The sequence below is a fragment of the Drosophila takahashii genome, chromosome X, assembly GCF_030179915.1.
Source record: "Drosophila takahashii strain IR98-3 E-12201 chromosome X, DtakHiC1v2, whole genome shotgun sequence".
NCBI classification, from domain to species: Eukaryota; Metazoa; Arthropoda; class Insecta; order Diptera; family Drosophilidae; genus Drosophila; species Drosophila takahashii.
This window is the reverse complement of record NC_091683.1, coordinates 10,735,112-10,757,121: the sequence shown is the minus strand read 5'-3', so window position 1 is coordinate 10,757,121 and position 22,010 is coordinate 10,735,112. Positions and strand designations below refer to the sequence as shown.

The window sequence follows — 22,010 nt, the reverse complement described above, 5'->3', positions numbered from 1 at the left end:
CGTAATTTGTTTTTTATTTCGTTTTTATTTAGGTTTAAAATTACATTTAACATTTCTCGTTTTATGTACACACACATAATAAAATTATGCTCAATTAGATAAAAAATAATTACATTAGATACGCGTATAAGACATAAAGACACATATTTATATATATATAGATATAGTAGACTACGGGCTAGGAATTAAGAATTAACAAACGATGCGAGACAAAAAGCAGACAGACCAAAAAAAAAACACTGATATATATAGTATAGTGGTATACATTTTTCGAAATACAGGTTGTATTTTTTGTTGTGTGGAAATGAACATTAAGATATAGGGGTGGTGGCTCTTCTTCTTTTTCTTTTTGTGGTGGCGGCTTGCATTCATCTCGAAATAAAATAAATAAAACTAACAAGGGGGAAAACGAAAGTGGTGATGGGGGTTTGATTTTTTAGGTATTTTGTTTGTTTGTTTTTTTTTGTATAGACAATAGAGACGCTTAACTGAGGGCCAATAAAGGCTCTATTTCCAGGGGATCCTGGATTTTGGGACCCGCCTTCTTGCGGTACTTCTTCTGCAACTTTGTCTTGGACAACTTCGACTTGTTTTTGGATGAGGCGGTGGTTTTGGTCTTCTTCTCCAGCTCCTTCTCCCTGTCCAGCAGCTCCAGCTGCTCGAATATGTTCTTGGGATGCGGATGTGAGTGCGGAGCTGTGGCATTTTTGGCCGCATAGACCACCACGAATTGCGAAAATGCCGAATCGGCGGGTGTATTGATGTCCGCAAAATCACGGAAATTGGCGAATTGCTCCTCCGGATAGGTGTACTTCTGGACGAAACCCTCGGAGGGACGTCCGTGTCCGTTGTTGGCATCGCCGTAGATGTAGTCGCTGTTGTCCTCGGGATGATAGGGCATCTCCTCCTCGGGATAAAAGGTTCCGCCGCGCAGAACACCGAAATCTCCGCTGCCCAGAATGCTGGCATCGAAATTCCTTTGCTGAGTGGCCACCTGTTGCGGTTGCTGCTGCTGTTGGGGTCCCAATAAAGGCAGGGGCAGGTTCAAGGGAGTCGTCTCCGCGACCGGAGGACCGTGTCCAAAGTAGGGTCTCGAATGGCCCAATGGCGGAGCCTCATGGTAGAACGGTGGATAGAAATTCTGGGCCGCCTGCGTATGCGAATCGCCCACTATTTTCGTATTTGGATTGGCAATGGGTCGGAATTGCTCCTCCTCATCGGGATGATTGCTCTGTTGGGCGGCGGCCGATTGAAATTGCCTGGGCTGAGCTCTCGGCTGAATTCGACTTTGCGGGATCTGTGGAATCTGCTGCTGCGGCTGAAGTTGCGTAGTCGGCGGCATATGGAAGTGCTGCTCATGCGATCGCAGTACGGTGATTGGCGAAAAATCATTCGGCTCCATCAGCATGTCGCTGTCCTCTTCCGGGAATTCAGCTGAAAAATATCAAAAATGAAGAGGAGAAATCAGAAATCAGTCAAAAAGAAATACAAATCCACTCGAAGAGATGTCTTAAAGAGCTTCGCGCAGTTTCGAGTTTTCAGTTTCGAGCCCTTGTGCCAAGTGTTCGAGACATCGAGTGGTGAAATGTGTTGTCGAACATGCGTCTCGAGTTTTTAACGATCTCTCGATTGGAGCAGGAAATGCGGCAGAAGATGACATTTCCTCTGGCAATATTTCAATGGAAAAACTTAATGTCACTACCTTTACCATAGACATAAAATATTTAGAAACCGAATCATTTGAGAACTTTGTTAAAAAACTTAAAGGCTCTTCAATATTTAAGAAATCATCATATCATTTTAAATTTTAATCATTTTAAGTCGTTAAAAGTTTTTCTAATTATTATAAAGCTTGAAAATGATGATGGTAGAAAACCTATTATTTTGCCAACTATAATAATAATTTTATATTATTATTTTCTGTAATTAAACGTAAGGTTAATGGTTAATAGTTTCAAAATGCGATAAATACTTTTGCATTGGCCCAAATTCTGGCACCTTCAATCTTTGCATCTTTTAGCCATTTCATTTCATTTTTTCGTGGCCACTGGATTTTTGGGCCAGATTCAGTTAACGCGATGCGAAGTCGTATGCCAACTCAATTACACTCTAGTTTTTGGCCAGGGTTTCGGTTTTTGAGGTATTTTTTTTGCAGTTTTTTTACTTGATTTTTTTTTTTTGGGTCTGGCTGGGCAGTCAAATGTCGTATCGATAAAAGTCGATAATAATGTGAGCCGGGCAGCTGGCATAAATTTTGTGTGTCTTTGTTTTTGGCCTGTGTTCTAGGCATAAATGTTTTTTTCTTTTTTTTGGCCCCTGCAGCTCCCTGCATCTTGTCCATATATAATACTGTATATTTAAGACCCCACCCTCATCAGAGCCAAAATAGCCTTTCATACTCGCTTGCGATTTTCGTTTCAACACAATTGTTGCTGCTGCTTGTAAGTATTTTCGTTTTTTTTCCTTCAAATTTTTCACAGTTTTCACTGCATGCAATTTTTTTTGTATTTTTCTTTTTTTTTTTGCTTTTGAGCCCAACACCCGCTGGTAGTTTATTTTTTCTCTTTTTTTTTTTTGACTGGCAAATGCCGAACATAATGAGTTTGTTAAGTGTAATTTGGGTTTCGTCGACTCTTTGGCTCAAAGCGAAAAAGTCTCGGCGATTTTTGGCTTTTGATAGTGACTTGCTGCCAGAAATGGGTCAAACACACGCCGATGCCGATATGTCGTGTGGTAAGTATAGATTACTTTATTATTTATTTGAGTGGGGGATATTTGGTGGCACGATTCGGCTAATTTACGAAATTGCCTCGATTTGCTGCTGGATAATCGATCACGTACACACACAGGACACCCACAACCCACAACAAATGGGGAAAGAAAAGCGACACCGTTAAAAAGGTATTTAAATATTAACCGATTGATGTTGAATTAAATCGTTTAGTCCTTTAAATGTATTAAATAATGTCTAGAAATATTAAATATATTCCGATTTCAATATTTATTAAAATCTTAAGTACACCGATTTTTTTCTCTGCAACAATAAGCGTTTTCCATACATCAATATCAAATGATACGAAATTGTCGAACAACTCAACTCAATTGGCGGCGATTTGGAGTGTCTGTCCGTGGACCATCAATCATAGTTTTTGAGCCACAGGCTGGCAATCAAAAACGAGAAATGGTATCGATTTGGAAATCAAAGCAAATAAAATGACTTTCTCTCTCCTCAGCCCTTTGACTGTATGCTAAGAGCTCTTACTTGAACAAATAAAGTTTATATTTTTGTCTTCTAAATTTCCATTAAAATACTCTTGAATAATATCAAGAAATTAATGCACATAAATAACTGATTAGAAAAAAAATGGGAGCAAGTTTAATGAATCAACTTTTTAAAGTACAAATATGTTTACGTTTGGACGACGCAAGTAAGTAGAGCTCGGTGAATCTTAATTAAGTTGTTAAATTGAAGGTGACATTACTCAGGCACTTTGATGGATATTACTTTGAGTTAATTTTCAAGTTTCTTTTAAAGTATTTTACACAGAAAAAATTATCAAGTTGATTTGTTTGAATCATAAATTTGACTTTAATCATTTATTGATATGAAATAAGGTAAATTACCCTATTTCTTTACTCTTACTTACATACATAGTAAAACCTGTGGCAATTGCTTTATTCATTATCCAATTAATGTTGCCCTGCTCACTATTTTCATTGTTTATGTTTGCAAAATAATGAAAGTGCCGAAAAAGACAAAGCGCAATAAAATCAGCCAAAGGAAAAGTGGAGTAAACTAGCGAAATACTCAAGACCGAAGGCATATATATGTACATATATCTATATATATATTTTTACGGGAGTATACTCGTAACATGATGACCCTGATGACGATAACGATGTAGATGTTCGGGCAGAGGTCCATGTAGATGGCTTGGTACAATGGGGCGTATGCGTTAAATTGAGCGCGTCGTGCCCACAACAAAAAAAAAGAAAAAAATCCCTGGGTGTGTGTTCAAGTGTACCTCTCTTATATATATATTTAACCATATCTGTGTGCGATCACCATGACATGAGCATGTCTGTTTAGTCACTTACAACAAAATTGCACATTGCGATCGTCGTCGTCATCGTCAATTGCGAGTTTTTCTCCACGGCTCTTCTTTAATTTTTCAGTTTTCAGTTTGCAGTCCCCACCGATTGTGTCTGATTATACGTACGATTGTATCTGATTGCGACGTGGGCGTCAGCCGTATAATTAACACATTGTTACTATATCTGAGTATCTGAGCATCTCAGTGTCTGTGTGTTGCAATGAGTAATGGTAATGGAGCAATGGGAAGCGTGTCTAAGTGGGCGTTAAATGGCCGCCTCAATGCGTCCATCATAATCATTACTATCATCATCGCCATCATCTTTTTGGGTAGGCCCACTTATCGCGCCCCACCAAAAAAATACAAAGTTGAAAAAATACAAGAAAAATAGCTGCCGCACGATAAACGATCGCTGTAAGTGCAGCGAAAAAATGCCAAGTGGCGATCCCAAGAGGAGGTACTCTTCAATCAAGGCGACAAGAAACGCTTAGACAATATTTATACAACACTGGTTGGAAATACAAAATTTGTATTTTAAATGGAATCAAATTTTGTAAAGGAAAAGTAACGCATTTTAGGAAAGCCTTTCACATAAGTCCCCAAAAAATATAATCTTACTTGTTCATAATAGTTTCCAAGCCTGGTTTAAGTTATAAGAATTAACCAACACTACAAAGGCTCTAGCTCTTTAAAATAAATATATTTTTGACATATTAAAGCTAAAAAATCCATATTATACGCCTTTTAATTAAAGGAAAATTAAGTTTCCTTTAATAAAAGATTAAACATCTCACAAATATTCACCCAATCTCGGCTGAACTGTTCCCAAGCCCCTCGATCACTCATGACACTCCGCACTCCATGATATTCATTTCATTCCTTATCCATTTTCCCCATACTTTCGAGGCTCTGGGGCACTCCCCATTTTGCAGTCTCGGCTGCTCGAAACCCCCCGGGTTTTCCCCGAAAATCTCCTTCTCCATCTCCATCTCCTGTGGCAACTCATCAGCGGTGGTATGAAATTTTCCGGCACTTTGTTGGCACTTACAGCGGCGCATGCGTGTAAACACAGATCAGGTCGGTCGTGGGTTGTGTTTCGTGTCCACCTCTTCAGCCTTTCGGCTTTTCCTCTGCACCTCATAAATTTCCAAACCAAATCAAAAACCCCAAGCGCCATTCGCCACTCGCCACTCGCCACTTTCACAACAGGTTGGGGGAAACTGCTTTCGGGGATGGATTATAATTAGGGGGTTATTGGTTTCGTGGAGAGATTGGTATTAATCAAAAGACTGTGGCTTTAAATTGACCCTTGGGTGTCAATGTCGCATGGAAAACTTTCCATTTCGAAGGGGATTTCCATCACAATTTAATCATGTTCAAGTTGAAGAATTGAAACTTGATTAATATTTCAAGCACTTTCTGCTATATTTCCAATGCAAGTACTTCAGCAACCTTTGATATTTCACTAACCATCAACTATCAGCAGGTTGAGGGTGTTGGATTTTCACCATGACAGTTGTCGTGTGGGTTATTTATGAGGTCGTTTCAGCAGCTTGCATACATAACTAAATGTTTGCAATTAGCTGCTTTTTATGTTACATTTTAATGACAGTTTTGTCTGTGTCTCTATTTCTATTTGCTGTATTTCTTTTTTTTTTTTAGTTTAACAGCTTGGCTCCCCACCTTTTTGTCATGTTTTTCCGCATTGAGGCGAGGCAACCTTGAGGTTGAGGCTGCAAACTGCAAGCCACCAGCCACTTCATTTGTCTTCATTTGCAATTCGATTGCACTTGACTTGGCCGAAAAGAATCTGCGATGGCTAGCTAGCTATGCTATAACCAATGTGCTATAATAATGATGATGACTCAGCTTCAAGTTGAGGTTTTCGAAGTTTTCAACTTGTGTTGTTAGCCGGCCGGCGATGCAGGCGGTCAATGTCAGTTGTTATTGGGATGGAGATGGGGATTACGGGGACTGCGGTGTTTGGGGGCGAGGGAAAAATCGTAGAACTTGGCTGAGAAATATCCACTTGGACGAGTCGGCGAGAATCGCATTTCAAGACTAACCACTAACCACTTGGCCAGCTCATGCTGCCCATTAATTGTCAATATACAGAGAGAAAACTAAAAAGGATAATCCTAAGTAAATTTGTATTAAAACAAATGGGAAGAAATATTTTTATTCTTATATGATATCTTTTTGACTTTATAAATTGATTAATTTCGGTATTGTTGATTTTTATTTACTATCTCATCATTTTGGTATCAAAAATAAATAGAATAATACCATGTAAATTAGTATTTAATCCATTGGCGGAATACTAATATTAATAATTATTTATTATAAAGGGTAAGAAACGATATATGTTTTAAATATATATCTTATTTCTTATATTATATGATTTTAAACTTTTTAGTATTTTGATAATTCTTGTAATTTTATTTTTCTATTTACTATCGTATAATTTTGTTATCCCTTTTCTTTCTGTGTTGTAATTGCGCGCTAAAGATGCTTACACGAGCAACACGGCGTATGCTCGATGCTATAAATTATCACCCGGAGATCGGGGCTCTGAATGGATGGAATGGAATGGAGTAGAGTAGAGATGGAGTGGGTTGTGGGTGCGCGATCATTATGTTAGAATAAATCGTTTCTATGCCATGGTCTGGGACAGCTGGGCAGTGGCAGTCGTAGTGACACCGAAACCCAAGCAACAACCAAATTAATGAAAAGTGCAGAAACAACGCTAGACAACAAATACGAGAAGAGAAGAAAACAAACAAACAAGTAAACTTGACTGCCATTTACTACGATGTTTGCTGTTGTTGGGGCATAATTAAATTTGCATTTTTCTCATCGCCTTTTGGCTGGCTGAGAAAATCCGTCGGTCGAGGTTGCCACAAACTTTTATTATTTTTAGTTTTTTTTTTTTTGGAGGGACACGCCCCAAAGTGTGATGAGCAAAAGTACGGTAATGTTGCAGAGACAAAAATATGTTCAAATTGTTTTTAAAATTATCGATATTTTCCATATTTTGACAACTAGCTGGGCTATCAAGATCTTATGTGAATAATATATAGTTTTTAAAATTGGTTATTTCAAATGAACCACATTTATTTCTCAGTGTCAGCGGACCCATCCATCATTCGTGTCAATTTTTAACTGGGAGTGCTGCTCCATTTGCCTTGGCCCTGCGAAAAAAAATAGAATGGCTCTTCCTCGATCCCAGTTAAAGACGTTTATGTGCCAAGCTTCCGCATTGGTCAGTCATTAATAAGTAGACCTGTGGGTCTGTGGAATCCATATCAGTAGATTAGATACCCAACCCATCTGGAGAGGAATATTAATAATAACAATTGTCAGGCCTGCACACTTGAACTTTAAAGTTCAAGCGGATGGCATTTAACTTGACCAACAAAGGCAGAAGAATTCTGCAGCGCCAAATGTCAGGCAACCAAAAAAGCAGAAAAAAATAAATAATCAGAGAATCCAATAACGAAACAAAAGACTCAAGACACGAACGCGCCACAAGGACAAATTTATGGGGTGGTGGGAGTGGTTCAATTATGCCGAGCACACTGCAAACCCCTCATTCCGCATGCAGATGGCAATTTTCAATTCAATTCGCTGCAAAACAAATGACATAGAATTAAAGTCTTCGCCAATCATTTAGAATGAATGCCTTTGTTCAGTTTTTGGTTTCATTTCCATTTCCATTTCAGTTTCAACTTTGAAAACCAAGAAACTTATGGCAGAGAAGCGCCAGTCGTAATTGCGCTGGTTGATAAATGAGTTTGCTCCGTTTTGAATAACGTGCTCTAACTTTAGCATTGGAGTTAATTTCTACACACACCACACGTCCCTCGGCAATTAGCCATCTTTTAGCCATGAGCCAAGTTAATTTTGTTTCGCTCTCGGTTTCGATTTCAGTTTCAGTTTTAAGTTAAGCGTTCAGTGTTCAGTTTTCAGTTTCAATTTCAATTTCAGCTTCAGTTTTTTTGAGCTTGAGTTACAGTTTCGTGCCCGGCATGCCAACATGATCGCCATAAGCTTTGAGCTATGCATAAACAATCCGACTTTATGTACAGAGAGAGAAAACCAGGTTGAATTTAGTAACAAGCTTATATTTTTATACCCGTTACTCCCGCGCACAAATCTTTACATATTTTCTAAAAGTGTAAATGCCATTTTGTTGTGTTAATAAATACCTATCGAAATGTGCAAGAAATTTTTTAAATCGGAAAATCCTTTAAAAAGTTATGATCAAAAATTTAAAAAAATTAAAATTAAAAATTTATATTTAATTATTTTTTAGATTTTTTTTATTATTTTATTATAATCAAAAATCTTTAAGATCCAAATCACATACATTTTTCTCGCCGTGTACGAACTAGGTACATTCCCGCACCGGTGCTTCATATATAAATCTTCCACTCAACGGTGTGCATTGCTATTGATTTATGGGTCTGCCGAGTGCTTGTCTTATAAATAGCATCCATAAAGTGTCGTCCCCCCGCCCTAAAATGTCTCCGGCTACCGCTTTTATTTATGACAACTTCACTCTCTGTGTGTGGACTGTACAGTGCACACCGTACACCGCACACCGCCTGAACTTTAATTGAGTTGCCATGCCTTCGACTAATACAATGTGATAAATCAAAGTTAGTCACAACACGATTTTTCTTTCATCCGGGAAATGTGTATCATGTGATGTAAAGATTGCCATCGAGCGATATTCTGCTAATATTTCATTTCAGCCAAGGTTGAAATAAAAGTTGGCATGTTTTTGCCATCCACTAGCATATTTTAATTGAAATTCCAAGGAGACTGCTTTATTTCTTACATATTCAGAGCTTTCATTTTAAAAGTGGTTAACCAGAGCATATCAAGCTAAAATTGATACCACATAACGTAAAATCGATCATCGTTTCGTATGAAATTATTTTTTTGGGTGTCTTTAATTAAAATAGTAAACCTTTAATATTTTCAGACCCAGCATCCTCGGAGTCTGCGGTTTTCTCTTGTTTTTAATTAATTCCATGTAACAATTCATAATTGGATCGTAAGTGTAATTACATTCTACATTTTCAGGCCCAAGGTAAGCCTTAAATTAAATTTAGTTCCAGTAACCATTCTTGACTTAATCTTTTTACCCTCTCGAAATCTTTTAGTTCCAGTCTCCGCGTTCTCCATTAACCTCTCGACTTGGAGTGTGTTATCATTAAGTTTTAGTTTTTGACCCCGGCATTGTCATTGAAGTGATTCATTAAGCTGCAGTTTTACGCCAGACCGAGTTTCGCTTGTAATTAGAGCCCGTTTTTTTTTCTTCATCTTCTGTTTTCGTTTTTTCCCCCACCCGGGGGCCCAAATTTCCGGCTAACATCAGGGTTAATGGCTTACAATGCGTTAAGTGTTGTAATGCCTTTCGGCTGGGAATCGGACATGGAAGTGCTGCTGGCACCTGTTCTACCTCCTCCTCTCCATAACTCAATTTGTTAACACCAACTTCAATTCCCCGATTCCAAGTTCTTCGCCTGACATTGGGGTAGTCGTAGTCGTAGTCGCCCGATCGAACGACTAATTGAACATGACATTTTCCAATAAACAACAATTACTTAATGCCTGACCTTAGGTCGCTGTGAAAATGCCATAAATTATTAGCGGAGCAGAGCTGTCGAACGATCTACGACGATCTCCTCGATTTGGCTCCTCGATGAGCTTCAATGTCAAAACCAAGCCAAGAACAACAATGCCAGCGAATAGCAAATATATCTATCTATCCAACGTTTAAGTTTAAATGGTTAAATGTCAAACATTTGGCTCGTGAATTCTCGGCCAGCACACACATCTGGATATAGAAATAGAAATGATTTGTTGTGCCTTTTCACGAACATCACCATCGCACAAATGCCATCGAAACGTAACTGAGAACACAGAACAGAACACAAGGCACATTAGCTGCTCGAAGCAATCTGATAAGTCATATTTGTTTGTCTTTAAAAAGTACTTAAACACACCGGACGGTGTGTTATTATATCTTTTTAATGGGGTGTGAACAACGCATTTAAAAGCCAAGAGCCCAAACAATTAAAGTTAGAGAGGTAACTATTTCATCGAGGTCATCAATGGGGTTCTAAATGGTAGAAGAGTCTCTGTCGGGGTCACCACTGCTAGCAGTTTTATTACAATCGAACTATCTACTCTTTTTGAAAGAAATCTTAACGGAATATTGCAGAAATTCAACTGGGGGAAGATATTTTATGTTAGAAAGAGCTAATTTTCTAAAAATCGGGGTCACCAAGTTCTTAAAAAACATGAATAAGCTAATAGGGAAACATTTCCTTCGGAATTATACTACTTATCATACGATAATATGATCACATCAGGATAAATCAGGGACATTGTGTTATACCGCATGAATTTATCAAATCACGGTCACCACCCCACCCCGTTAATAACCAGTTATGAGATCTCACCCATAAATACATTGTAAGACCAGGAAGTGGAAATAATTCTCAACCATTTGATAATCCCCAAGAGACAAATCCCTCCAACTGATTGCAGGGTATATTGACTGTTGGCAAAACGATGGCAATCCGCTTGCCGAGCACTTGATCTCCATTATGTGTATTTGTTACCATTATTAATCTAATGAAACTGCCAGTTAGTCACTCACTCAGCGAGTTGGCGGTGGTTTGGTTTGGTGGTTCGACGGTTGGCGGTTTCGTTGGCCAAGCGCAGTTGCAGTGGTTTTGTATTTAGTGATTTTGTGTTGTAGTCGCACTCGTAGTCTGCGACTACAACAGCCGCAATAATAGCATTTAAATGGCTCTTTTAAATATTATTTATGACTCCGCTAACTGTTGCATGACATAAATATGTGTGTGACCCTCAGGGTCTTCCACACACGTAGCAAAATCATACTAGAGACAATTGCCTTATTTGTAAATTATGTTAGATCACAGCTCTTTGGCAATTATACCTCGTATGCCAGTCTTCATACACGGAAAACAAAGATGCCTCCATTGCTTACAACCTTTAAATGAGTTAATAGTATAAAAAAAAAGATAAAGGATCGAATTTTATTATTATTTTGGAATTTTTACAGGTCAAAACGATATGCGCTTGGTAAATTTCAGGCAAATCCTTTTTACCGTCGTTTTTTTTGGGTGCAATCATCAAATTGATTATCATATTATATTAATTTTAATTTTTCTTTCTGTACACTCGTGTGCTTTGTGTGCAATAAATTACTGTATCGCAATCATTCTCGCTAGAACACTTTTCCCATCGTTAGGTCTTATTAAAGTCTTTGTCTCGTACACCCGCTAACGTTCTTCCCTATCGGAGCCTCATGATCACATCATGATCGCGGTGAATGAGGAATGAAGAATGAAGAATTTGTAGAAATAATTATATATAATGCTGACTGGCCAAGGACGGGCTAGTTAGTTGCGTTTTGTTTCTGAGGTTTTTCGCATTTTCCATACTTTGTTCTACTACCTGACTGACTGACTGACTGAATGATTGACTAACTGACTGACTGACTGACTCTGCATGCCTCACTGATCATTGTGCAGTGGCTGAGCGCTTCGCTGGGCATCGTATCTCATGAGTGCCCAGGCATTGTATTTATTTGCACATAGACATATTTATTCTTGTACTGCAAGCTCAGAAAACCCATTCATGTACTTCTCGACGCTTGTGCAATGTTTCGAGCTGCGCCTTTGAGTGGGTGCTGTCAGTCAGACTTCGTTTTCAGCTATTTCTATTTTGCTATTTCTATTTCTACTTCGAAGTGCAAGTCTGAGAAATCTGGTGGGTGCGGTGATTTGGCCAGAGAATCTACTTGGCCACCGTATCGATATCCCTACGATTGCATGTGCCAGTCAATCAATTCGCTGAGTACGTGCGGATTAACCTTGCTACGGTTGTTAGTTAAGGCACAAGAAATGAACAGTGTTGCAAAAGGATTATTGAGTGTGAAGAGAGATAAGGGTTAAATATATTTAAATTAAGATTTTCCTTTATATAGTTATTTTGAATTTTTAATTATAAAGATAGTAGATATTTTATTTAATAAGATTTTTCAAATGGTGTTTAATTGTTTTTATTTTAGACACTGGCCAATAGTGTTGGAAAGGGCTAAGAGCATCATCCTATTTTAATAAATGTAATCCTAAATATAAGAATATACAGAATTAGACAACAAATCAACTAATAACCCGCACGTGCTGTACGATCCACGCCCAAAGAAATCACCACTGGCTAATTACGAGCATCTAGACAGGTAAATGGAATCAAAACCGAATCAAAAACACATCACAATAAATTCCAAACAATCAGACTGTGCAAAATCCCGAAATGATTAACGATGCGGCTTTCGGATTCGATTTGATTTCTGGCAATTTTGGTTTTTTCTTTCTTATTTGTTTGATTGGCTCCGCGAGACCCTTTCAAAATATTTACAGACAAGGGCGCACGCGCCCTAAAGAAACCGAGCAAACAGATTTTTTCTTGGCAATTTTTGACGGTCAGAGGCGGCGGCAAGTGAAATGAAATCAAATCAAATCAAACGAAATGAAATGTAATGGATTCGTAGGTATACCTTTTTCTGTTTTTTATTTGGCGCTTTGTGTGGCTCAATGGTTAATTAGGTTGCAATTGCACACTTGGCGTATGCGTGATATATACATGATATATCCATGATATATATCTCATTCGCCCCGGCGGACGACAGTGAGCATTTTGGGCATTGAGCATTGAGCAGTAGTTGTGTTAGTAAACATTGGGAGCAGAGCCCACTGAGTCAGCAAACAGCAAACACGTTTCCAGGCCAAAAGCCCAAAACTGGCAGCACTTTGGCCTGGAACTAGAGACCATGGCACGTACGTCGGACAAACGGACAAATGGACAAACGGACAGCGGACAAGCGGACAGTATTTCTATTTTCAAATGTGCAGCAAGCGTTTTCGCGCAATTCGTTTGGTTTTTTCATATCATTTTGGCCAACAAGGTGAAGGTTAGGGGCCAAACAAAAACAAAACGTCCCCAAAGCGGTGAAAACGGCAGAGAGAAAAATATACAAATTTGTGGTTGAGGGGTTCTAAGAACTCTATAAATTAAAAAAAATATATTAAAAATGAAAATTAAAATGAAATCATTTTTTAATAAAAATGTTCGTATTTAAATAAAATTTAAGATTAAAACTAATTTTTCCCTGTGCTTCAATGAAACTTAAGAATATTCGAAAAACGTTAAAAGTTATTGGACCAAATGACACCTTATTCGGCCATCTAGTTTTATTATTTTGCCACATCCGAAATAAATACGAGTATATACGTTTATCTGATGGCTGATACCTTTTCCGCTTGGCCATTTGTCGTTCTGTGGCATTTAGTGGTAATTTGTTATGCAATTAATCTAATGGTCGAGCAGCTTGCAGCTTACAACGTGGCTAAAAAAGACACGACAACGAAAACGCTTTCGGCTCGAAAGTGTCAGCAAAAAGATCTTAATTTGACTCTGAGACTATGTATTCAGTTTAAAAATTGCGGGTAAAAACATGAGAGATAAAGAAAAGTTATGGAGAATTAATAAACAAAATAAATCGAAATACCAAATAATAATGTTTGATTGTTAAACGGTTTGTAAATCAAGAAACCTGCCATTAAAGAAATCTGCTCCATCAATTTGATTACTAAATAATCCCGAGCCCCCAGTGATAACCCCCATTTAATAATGATGTATTTGGGCTCTTTGGAAACATTGTAATCAGAGTGGAGCGCTCTCGAGATGCCACCAGACATTAAAACAACACACTCTTTGGGGTCTCTCGAGTGGCGGACCCCCAGTAAAAATCCTGAACTGCCATCCCAGATCCCCAAACCCCCAAAAACCCATCATCCATGGTGGCTGGCCGGCTGACAGCTGGCACAGTGCAAACAAAACCCCAAATGATGATTGTTGTTTACCCAAAACGATGGTTGTTGGCTCATCCTCAATCCTCAAACAAAATACGAGATCCCAAATAACCGACAACTTTTCGGCAGCTGCAAAACTGATGGCTGATTGATTTTCTGTCGGCTATAATATTTTTTTTGGAATGGGAATGGGAATTGGGGGGAGGCGATTATTACAACACACTCCCCACAAAACCGATCATTATGTTCATAACGCAATTTGCATTCACCTCTCCAAAAGCTGCGTTTATTTTGTTTGTTGTCTTTACTGTTTTTTTTCCTAATTTTTTTTTGGCTTTCGGGAAATGGAACTTTGCCGCGATTTGATTGATTGCAATGGCCAGCGGTGCGTGTCGAAAATGGCCAAAATGCTCAGCTCAAAACGACGTTCAAAATAATAATAATAATGTCCAATGGGCCAACGAACGGAACGCACCGAGCAATTACGTTATATTCGTTTATTCCATGTTATTTTCCCCTGCGAAAGCCAAAGAAGACATCATTAAGTTTGAATTAGTCGATTGCCACACCACTTTGTTTAACAAATTGCGCCAAATATCTGTGAAACACACAAAAGGCACAAATAAAATAAAATAAAATGAAATGAAATGAACTCAAGTTTAACGCTTGTAACTGCAAAATCGCAGTCGAAATGTTAGGACAAAAAAAAACGCAATTAATCAGCCCGGAGGAAGTGCTTTTAAATGGAAAGTATGTAATACGAAATAGAGATACTCTGGAGGTATTGAAGGTATCTGAGGGATTCCTAAGACCTGAAATAATTTTGTATTTATTATTATTTATTTATTATTTATTTATTATTTATTTATTATTTATTTATTAAAAGTACTCATTAAAGTGGCTCATAAATTGAAAATCCCTATTTTAAATGTTTATATTTATTATATCCCCGCTTTATGTACAAACAAAAAATTGACTACAAATCAGATTGATATTTTATTTTTTTCACTTTTTTTATGAATAAAGATTAAAAGTCATATCGGCTTTTTATTGGGAATAGGTCGAAATGAACCTATTTCATATCGAATTTTTTTTCTGTATGGTTGCTTAATATCCGTGTTTCCAAGTTAGAACATTTTTTTAGCAAAAGCTATAAACCGAAGCCATAAAAAATGATTTTGCAAAATCAAAGTGTATCTATCTATTGGATTGCTGTAAAAAAAACCTCCTGCTCAGCGTGTCGCACATTTTCATTAATTTATTTAATGTTGCAAATAAAATCCATTTAAAAATAGGCAAAAAAGGCAGAAATGCAAAACAAAAGGCAAAGGCGATTTCAAATGTGCCGCATTTTGCGGTTCGCTGTGTTGATTTTGATTAATTTGCGCCGCCACTTTCGCCCAATGTAGAGCAAAAATATTAATGAGCCGGGCTAATTATGCACCCACAAGCTCTCATTAAATTATACGTGTGTATTATGTAAACGAATCATCGAGAGATTTGCATAACTCGATGATCTACGATCGATTCAAATTGCTCGATTCGCATTTTTGTCGGAGTTGTCGCTACCGTTTGGCGATATCATTTGCTTTGTTTTTCTTCCAAATTGATTGATGTGGCGGCATTTCTTTGGGCCTTTTATTTGTACTATTTTGATTTTGCCTCCGAATTTGATTTTTCGATTGCGATTTCTCGCATTGCCCAATAACGAAACTCAAACACAACTGCCCCGTAAAAAATGTGTGTAATTACACTCTCGGTCTAGCGGCTCCCATTCAAACAGTTCGCCGAATTTAAATTTTAAAGGTTAAGACTCACCATTTAAATTTAACAGCCTCTAAACACAATGCGCGGCCATAACAAAGACAAAAAAAAGCAAAAACAAAAGGCAAACTAAAGCTAAACGAATTTGGGGCTTTGTTCCAATTTTTATGTACTTATACCTTGCAGGCGGCGGCATTTTGGCCAAAGTTCAAAATGTTAATTGCTGGCAAAAGGCGAAGAAACGCCTTCATGGTAAATGGCTAAATGGGCAAATGGGCAGGGAAGAAAATCCCCAAATTGCACGCCGAAAACTAAAGCACAAATCGATCAAGAAAACCGCAAGCTAAAGGGGAATCCCCAGAAATGTTTTTTTTCTAAAAATAGAACGATTTTAAAATAAAGCAATTATATATCCAACACCTAAAAGGTCATGCGATGTAGAGCTAATTTAATTTTTTTTCTACGTCTAAGCAAAGAGAACATTTAAAATTTCTGAATTGCGAACGAAAACCCTTGAAACGGATGGTCAAAAAATCTTCAAAAAATATTATATGGTATTTTAAAAATGGGCATTATTATAAAATCACTTCAAGTCTATAATATCAAGATTTTTTAACCCTCAACTTCCTTTTACCACACCATTTTCCCACAGCAATCAGCCTGCTCCATTTTCCCTGCAACTCTCCCGTGAAAAAAAGAAACACCTCAATCAATTTTCCAATTCGATTTGTTCATATATTGGGGGGCTGCATAAAACCCTCGATCTCCCCACCGATCTTCTGTCAACCGCAAAACAACCACAAACGCCCACAACAACGCCCACGGCCCGGTTGAAAAGAAAATACAAGAAGCCCGAAACCCAAGTGGTAGCAAAATTCAGTAGCGCCAGAAAAGGAAAAAGAAGAAGTCGAAATCGAAGATAAAGATAAAAACAAAATTGGGTAGTTGACGTGACCAGATCTCCAGATTTCAGTCTCCCTCAACGATCGATGCTCGTAAATTGTACAAATAATAAATCGAATTTGGTACACACATCATTGAAAGCTACACATGAAAAAAAGTGTCGAGCTTTAAGTTCTGTAAATTCTAAACGTTATGCTTTGAATTGGGAATAACTAACCTTATCTATGTTTTTCAAAAATATTCTTTTCTCACTCTATATTTTTATCATTATAAAATCCCATTTATTGTAACATCCATAAAAAAACTACCTATATTTTTCTGTGTAAAAACTGAAGTTGCATGCCACATCGATTTTATGCCTTAAGTGTTAGCTTTTTGGTTGTCGGCTTTTTTCTACCTCTGGCTATTACGTTATGGCCAAGATTTGTTTGTTTGTTTCGGCTCATTTTTTATTTATAATTTTTGTGCATGTATTTTTCGTTTTTTAATTTTTTTTCGTTATTTCGAGAGGCCTTTTCACTTATTATTTCGCGTACTTATTATTTGTATTATGCGAGCTGCGCTCATTAAATTTCATTCATTGTGCAAATGAATGGCAATTGTTGTTCGCACTGGTTGCATTTTGCCGCCTCGTTTTCTTGGATTTTGGATGTGATCCAATGTGATCATTATATGGTTGAGAGTTTTGAGTTGTGGCCCCAAATTGGGGGCGTCATCATCAGTGCGCCGATTGTTCAGATCTGGCCGTTTATATACATATATATCTCTTTGACGAGAAATAAGCCTTTTAAACATATAACCATGGCCTGGGAAATTGTCACAAGGTAGCTGTAACTGCGGTCGTGATGCAATCTCTGTGGTTTTTGACTTTGGCCCAATGAGTTGCTAAATATTGAGACACATCTGCAGCCGCAAAAGATTATTTCAAGCACTCGAAACTATAATGAAGATTGCTTGGGATTTCTTCGAGTTATTGTAAGAATATTGAAGCCCTACTTGAATTTGCATAAATAATTTTTGGGCTACAAGCAAAATATAAACATAAAAATAAAATAAACATTTATCACCGTTCTCAAGTGTTCTGAAAAATATCTTTGCATTTGCATAAATACTATAAATACTAGTCCATGAAAAAAATAATGTAATGAGGCGGCTTGTTATTAAAGTCTGTACTAATAATAATAAATAATAATTATTGTTTGTTATAATTACATTTTTTATGGGAAAGTAATAATAATTCTTGAAAGCTTTCCAAGTTCTAAGAACCCAAAAGAACTTTTTACAATTATGTAATTTTAAGTAGTTTAAATTTGACCATTTTAAATTGAAATAAATTGGCCTTACCATAACGATCTTCATTTTTTTCATTTGACATTAAACCTATCAAAACAGTTTACAAATATTTTGAAATTCCCTTCAGATCTCAGGCTTTTTTGTGACCCTTCTATTATTTTTTTCAATTGTTTTCTTTTTTGGGTTAGGAAAATGTCACAGGGGAAATGTTTTTAGTTTCGAGTGGGGGAAAAGGTGCATGGTAATTGGTAAATGGTACAGGCTACAATGACATAATGACACACAGAAACATAGAGAGAGAAAAAAGCGGTTGGGAAAAGGCAGATGAACGACGGCCAGATGGAGTTGTCTTGCCATATAACAAAGGAAAATTAACCCAGCATACGGAAGCAAGTGGAAAATGCGGTCTGTGGGTCTCCAGTCCCCCTTCTCCCGATCTTCAATCTACGGAGTTACAACTCTTCCAGTAATTGCCAAAGATGTCGTAAGAGCAGCGCGAGATGTCTGGGAAAATGTCTTTGGTATTGTTTTTCGGTGGTATCATCATACCCCATCCATCCCCTTCCCCAGTTCCAAAGTCCCAGTCCAGCTTTTTATATTCGCTGTTGTATTTTTTTACATCTTCGTTTCTGCTGATTAATTTGTCTGACTTTCTTTTCACCCCTTTGTTTTATATGGCTTACTCAACTGCTACCGACAAATTAGCAGCTCAAGCTCTGATTTTTCACATTTTAATTGGACCGAAACCCAGAGACCGAAATCAATGACAAATTTTGTAATCGCTTTTAGCGAAACGCCCAGCACATGTGTGATTTTCAAATCTGCTGATAGAATTAACCTTCGAAGATTGAGATGGTTTAAAAAAATGTTTGAAAAAAATACTAATGAAATTGTTTACTTTGGGGAATATACAAAATAAAAAAATTGACAAAAGATCAGATTGATATGTGCTGGTCAATTTTATATTACTTTTATGTGATATGAATAAATATTTCTTTTTTTACATTATTTTAAAATATGCTTGTATCATAGATTTGACATAAACCATATCGGCTTTTTAATGATATAAAATATGGATTTTTTTCTGTGTAAATATTTTTTTTTTTGTTTCTTACTTTAAACTTGATTAATGTTCCTTGTAAATTTCGAGTATTATCCCCCGCGTTATATCTCTATCTCAACGAAAAGCTAAACAAAGGCTGGCAAAGTGAAAGCGCTGCTGCCACAAATCACAAATCAAAGCCATCAGCAGCTGCTCAACTTGATCCCAAGAGTCGAGAGGAGAGTCTTTGGCCATTGGCCGCCGGTTGATGTTGATGACTTTAAGCCCCATAATTCTCGGGGCAGCGAAAAAGTTTGAGCCTCAGTTTCAGTTTTAGTCTCAGTTTCAGTTTCACTTTCACAGCTAGCTAATTAAGTCACAGACAGGGCTACGGATACACAGATACACGTAGTTTTTAAAACTTACCATTTGTGTGATGGATAGCTTCCTGATCCGGTGGTTTGGCCATGGTTACAGATGCTATGGAGATCATTACCAGGCAACCGCAGATCACTAAGTGATTCAGTGTTAGTCGTCCTCTGCTGATTTGGCTCGTTGTATCTGCTGGTTTTGAAGATGTTGATGATGATTTTGGCCTGCTGCTCCTGCAGATTTGGCTGTTCAATTTGCTCGTTGCCATCTTTAAATATTTTTTCTTTTGGTCTCTTCTGTGCGTTTGGTAAAATTCTAATAAATTATTAAGAAATCACTGTTTTTTTTTTTTTTTTTTTTGGTTTGTGGGCATTTATTAACGCCGTCAAAACAATTGTTCGAAATGAATTTATAAAGGCAGCTGGAAAACAACAACCGCAGCAGCAACGACAACTGCAAAGTGAAATTTCTCTTTCGGGCATTCAAGTGGATTTAACTGGGATCAGGCTCAAAAGTTGGTTTTCTTTGGTCCAAGAGCAAGTCTGGCCAACACAAAGATACAGTTACAGATACCGACATACAAAGCTACACAGATACAAAAACCCATACAGAGACAGACTTTTTGGTGCCCATGTGAGCTGGGGGTCACGCACTCCAACTTATAGAAAAAATACTCTAATAAATCCAGAAAGATTTATGGGGATTGCGAATTTAAGACTTTCAATATGTTTATAAAAAAATGGATTATTAATAATAGATAATGAAAGTTTCCTAGTTGGCAGATTTAATTAAATAAAATATAATAAACTCAGTTTAATTTATCCATCAAACTAATATACGTAATCTAATATGAAGAGCAATCCAGCTTCGATTTGCCTCCAAAATATTATTCCCAACTTGTGGCTATTGTGTTGCAGTTGTAGCCAAAGCTGTTGCTGTGTTTTTTTTTTGTTGCCACTGCTGCTTGCTGCCTAGTGTTATTGTTGTTTTGGCTGTCATCTTATCGGCTTCGCATAAAAGTCATAAAAATAAAATTTATTTTGTTAGGTAGCAGGCAACGGGGCAACAAGTTAACTTGACTTGCAGCAGCAGCAGCTGCTTTTGCTTTGGCTGCCACATGCAACGCAAAATAACAAAAAATTCAAAAACCAAACAAAAAAAAGAAACACTTTCGCAACAATTTTATTTGGCTAGTTTGGTCAAAAGTTGTTGTTTTCATTATTATTATTATTGTAATCGTGGCTGCTGCCGCTGTTGTTGTTGTTTTTCTCTCTGTTGTTTTTGTTGTTATGCAGGAAACTATTAGCGCGGAACCACAATACACACCAAAAAAACAAAATTATTTCATTCGATTATTTGTAATTAATTTGCATTTCGTTAGAGTTCGAGTTTCGAGCAGTAATTATTTCAAGCACATTTTCGTTTTTTTTTCCTAAATGCGGAAATGGCGCGCTATCAAAACTTCGGGCACTTGAACAAAAAACATTAAAAAATTGCAAGTAAAGTAAAGTGAAAATTGAAATTAAAATGGAGGCGATGAAGCGAATTATTTGTTTCTTTTTTGTCTAGTAGTTAAACCATTGCACACTTCCTAGTTACAAAGGTACATTTATTCAGGGGTCTCTCGCTTACAGGGGTTAAAAAACGCACTTCGGCGGTTGGCGGTTTAAAACGCGCTGGCGGCTAAAAACGCGACGTGTGCCAAGCGGTCGCTGCGAACGCCATCAACGGTCTGAGCGGCGCGCCTGCGCAGTCGTTAACTTTTAAGCCACCGCATTACAGCTCGAAAAGAGAGAGAAAAACGAGAGAGAGAGAGAGAGAGGAAAGAGAAAAGCGGTCTCTCGCTCTCCATGATTTCCATGAATATGAATGGAACAACTCCACAACTCCAAAGAGTTCGCTGCTTTCGATCAGCTGTTGGGCTCATATTTATTTTTTTCTTTTTTTGCTTTTTGTTTGGCAAACTAAACTGCGTGCCCCACAAACCGGTAAATGTTGTACAACTGTTTCGGCTGCCGCCAGCGGCTACCGCTTCTTAATGGCTGCGCAGCCACCTCGCCGCTTTCAAGGGGTCACCACGTGAGGCGGTGTGAAAATGGACGCTTTTAAGGAAACGAACGAGTAGATAGGGATTAGGATTAGGATGGATGGTCAATGGCACAAAATGGCTTTCATATATTCAAATGTTTTTTACTATATTTTCGAAAATAGTCCTTTTTTACGGTTTTTTAGTTATAATTTGGACAAATCGAGGCCCACAGCTAAAAGAAAGACTGTTTTGAGCAGCTAACGACCTCTACTAACGAATCCCATCACTTTCTGGAAAATTTATTTTTTGACCAATTTTCGCATTTTTGACAAAATTGCATTTGCACAATTTTTTGCGAAAAAATTACAAAATTTAAAAATTTTTAGGTTTGAATGCCAAACGATTGGGAATTTAATTACGAGCTCATCAAGGTATGACACTCCATATTTGGATCATTATTTCCATTGTTACGACCAAAAAACTGATATTTTAGGGTGAAAAATATGGATTTGAATTTTCGACGAAAATAGTTATTTTTTTTATGGTTTTTTAGTCGTAGCTTGGTCAATTCAAGGCCTACAGCTAAAAGA

General features: G+C 37.4%; 1 protein-coding gene across 6 annotated transcripts; it reads right to left on the bottom strand.

Moving 5' to 3' along the window:
* Positions 1 to 5: 5 nt before the first annotated feature.
* On the bottom strand, positions 6 to 21,115 carry LOC108056250 (uncharacterized). 6 transcript variants are annotated; one of them, XM_070219143.1, is made up of 3 exons: positions 20,718 to 21,115; positions 19,446 to 19,706; positions 6 to 1,434 (listed from the first exon to the last, which is right to left on the bottom strand). In XM_070219143.1, exons 2-3 carry the CDS (start codon positions 19,657 to 19,659, stop codon positions 485 to 487), a joined length of 1,164 nt encoding a protein of 387 aa, XP_070075244.1. In that variant the 5' UTR covers positions 19,660 to 19,706; positions 20,718 to 21,115; the 3' UTR covers positions 6 to 484. The 6 variants fall into 6 exon arrangements, with proteins under 6 accessions (XP_070075244.1, XP_016995458.2, XP_016995460.2 ...); XM_017139969.3 differs by having other exon boundaries at positions 19,446 to 19,687; XM_017139971.3 differs by having other exon boundaries at positions 21,024 to 21,115.
* Positions 21,116 to 22,010: the final 895 nt, after the last annotated feature.

Excerpts from the sequence above, each read along its gene's own strand:
- LOC108056250 (XM_070219143.1), bottom strand. The coding sequence starts at position 19,659 with ATGGCAACGAGCAAATTGAACAGCCAAATCTGCAGGAGCAGCAGGCCA. Across the intron at positions 1,435-19,445 it reads AGCTATCCATCACACAAATG|CTGAATTCCCGGAAGAGGAC; the intron begins GTAAGTTTTAAA and ends GATATTTTTCAG.